General features: G+C 45.1%; 1 protein-coding gene across 1 annotated transcript; it reads left to right on the plus strand.

The window, feature by feature from the left end:
- Window positions 1–1,060: 1,060 nt before the first annotated feature.
- Window positions 1,061–1,333, plus strand: LOC128593536 (non-histone chromosomal protein HMG-17-like). The gene has a single exon (XM_053601605.1). It carries the CDS (start codon window positions 1,061–1,063, stop codon window positions 1,331–1,333), a length of 273 nt encoding a protein of 90 aa, XP_053457580.1.
- The last annotated feature ends 1,862 nt before the right edge of the window (window positions 1,334–3,195 follow it).

The following is a 3,195-nucleotide window of genomic DNA, read 5'->3' on the forward strand; positions in this document are numbered from 1 at the left end:
TGCACATGTGGGGAGAAAGGCAGTGATACCCACAGTCCAGGGAAGCTCATGCCCTGTGATTTTTCTAAGAGGCTGGTTGAAACCACCCTCAGAGACTGTATTGCTTTTTCAAAGTATAGCTGGTCTCAGAGTTAGGATGTACATAAGCCATAGTGTGCAGCCAACTTCTGACACTTGTAGGCAAATTGCCAGGAAAAAGGACGGGAGTTGAGGAAGCAGTCAGCCCATATCCCACGGGTCAGCCCTCAGCTGGAGCCACCGCTATACCCGTGCTGGGTTTCTGCTCCTCTGGGCTTCATAGCTGTCTCTGAGCTCTCTTGGGTATTAAGGTGATATACCTAAAGGAAGGGGATGAAAATCTTATGGCAAGAACGGGAGCACTGAGTCAGCTCCCACCTGTCAGGTATAATGTAGGGGTGCTAGCATGGCACACTGAGTGAAGGACTCAGCTACAACTTGGACTTTGGATTTTTGTCTTACCAATATAAATAATGTAACCTAACCATATGCTACCTCATACTAACCCGAAATAAAAAGGTCTTAGGAGGGAAATGCCCACCCTGCTGAATATGAGTGAGGCTACTTCTCAGTGGGGCTGAGTGGTTTGGCCTTTGGAGAGGGGTTCTAGTCAGCCCTTGTCTGTCTTGCTCTAGAGGAACAACCTAGGATCTGCTGAAGCCACATCCTCGCTTCTGGCATCCTTATTATTAAAGCTTTTAGGGAAAAGACACAACCTGTTCTTTGGGAAGTCCAACTACAGCCTTCAAAGCAGCCATTAACACCACCACCACCACCAACAACAACAACAACAAAAATCATGAAATCAGCTTCTCTTATCTTCCCAGGAATTTGCATTTTATTATAGAAAAGAAAACTATTTCTTAATCATCTGAGCCCATTTGACTGAAAGTGGGCAAGGCGGAATGGTTTTGCCACAACAAAAAGGAAGCTACTGGAGCAGTGTGAAGAAGAGGAGGCGAGAACGACCCCGGGACCAACCAAAGCTCACACGTCCCTGCATCTGTGCGTACAGCGCCTACAACCTGCTGCCATTGCCACCATGCCCAAGAGAAAGGCTGAAGGGGATGCTAAAGGAGATAAAGCCAACGCCAAGGATGAACCACAGAGAAGATCCGCAAGGTCGTCTGCTAAACCTGTTCCTCCAAAGCCAGAGCCCAAGCCTAAAAAGGCCCCTGCAAAGAAGGGAGAGAAGGTGCCCAAAGGGAAAAAGGGAAAAGCTGACGCTGGCAAGGAGGGGAATAACCCTGCAGAAAATGGAGATGCCAACACAGACCAGACCCAGAAAGCTGCAGGTGCTGGAGACACCAAGTGAAGGGTGTGCGTTTTTGATAACTGTGTACTTCTGGGGACTGTACAGTTTGAAATACTACTTTTTATCAAGTTTTATAAAAATGCAGAATTTTGTTTTACTTTTTTTTCAAGGTATGTTATTAGCACACAGAACACTTCATTATTTTTGGGGGAAGGGGCATAAGTCACTAATAGAATGTCTCCAAAGCTAGATTGATACAAGGGAAAACGTCTTTTCCCCCTAGTTTTGAGAGACTTCCTCTTGGCTCCCAAGAGGAGGGATTCCCTGATGTTGACACACAGCTACCTTGGCACAAATGCCTTGTGGTATGGAAAAACTCATTTGTTTTTATGTCCTATTCTCCCTCTGTCTTCAGGATAGTCTTAACTCCCTTAAACTCAGTCACCTCTTGGGACCTGACCCCCAATAATTGGTTACCAGTATATCAAGGAATCCGGACTTTTTGAATAATACCACTGAGATGGCATCCCCTTAAAAGAGCAGTGGTTCCATTTGTAGATTGTTGGATCTTCAGATAAATTCTGCCATTTTCATTTCATTTTCTGAAAGTCAGGGTCGGCTTGTGAAAAGTTGTTGAACAACATGCTAAATGTGAAATGTCAACCCTCACTCTAAACTTCCCTGTTCAGAGCATCAAATGAAGACTTCATTTGTCTTATAGTGGCTTTCTGATTTTTGATAGAACATTGAAGAAGGGACTTTGAAAGTTGTTGTAGACTGTTAACGACCATCTGCCCATGTCCTGCCTGAAATACCATGATTGTTTATGAAAAGTATCTTTAATAAAGCTGGATACAGTTTGGCTTGGAAATAAAAAAAAAAGGAAGCTACCAACTCAGTTAAAGATCTCACTTGGTCACACTGTACTTTGAGAATGTGGGAGTCATGAAATCCTTTCCATTTGTATTATCGTTAACATTGCAAAGCACAAAAACTACCATGGGGTACCTTAAGCAGAAAAAAAGGTTTTACATTTCTTTTTCACTATTTTTTCTTCTAAGAGAAACAGGGTCTCCTGTCACTCAGGCTGAAAAGCAGTGGTACAATCATAGCTTACTGTAACTTTGAACTTCTGGCCTCAAGTATGCCTTCCACTTCAGCCTCCCAATACACTGGAATTACAGACGTGAGCCACCCCATGTAGCCAATAAAGAATTTACTGAAGGAATTTATTGGAGAACTAATGCCAAGGCTAGCAAAAACAGGAAAATGGGCAGAAGCCATAGAAAAGGAGACCCACAGAGCTATCCACAGCCGTGGCCTGCCTCTGTGGGGCCCTCCTGAAGGGTTGGGAGCCCCAGGCATGAGCCTCCACCCGACTTCCTCCAGTCAGTCTGTTCCCAAAATGCCACCCTTCAGTTTCCCTCCTGAGACTCCTCCAGAGTAGAAAGGGTGTTCAGACACTAGGTAGCCAAATGTCTAAAACGTCTGTGGCAACAGGTCCCAATTTTTCTTCCTAGAAAGTTCCCACCATAGGAGGTGACCTTGATCTATTCCTCTACTTCCTCACCCATCCCCCACCACTTCTCCCCTTCCCTCTGGTTCTTAGTCCTTTCTCCCCTCACCCCTCTCTTCCCTCCCTAGATATCATTCTCAAAAAAAAAAAAAAAAAGACTTTGATAGCAGCATATTCTATTGTGGTGAAACATGCATCACACGGTTTACCTTTATTTCCATTTTCAAGTGTACAATCAGGTGGTGCCGAGCATGTTCACAGTGCTGTGGAGTCAGCACCACTCTCTAGGGCAGCCAGTGTCGGTCAAGTTTCCCTCCGATAGCTGTGGTCAAAGGGAACTAGGGGTGATTTCAGGGATGCTGAGGTGGGAAACAAGGCAAGGCAAGATGCCCAGGCGCCTTGTCAC

Source organism: Nycticebus coucang, chromosome 9 (assembly GCF_027406575.1).
Source record: "Nycticebus coucang isolate mNycCou1 chromosome 9, mNycCou1.pri, whole genome shotgun sequence".
Lineage (NCBI taxonomy): Eukaryota > Metazoa > Chordata > Mammalia > Primates > Lorisidae > Nycticebus > Nycticebus coucang.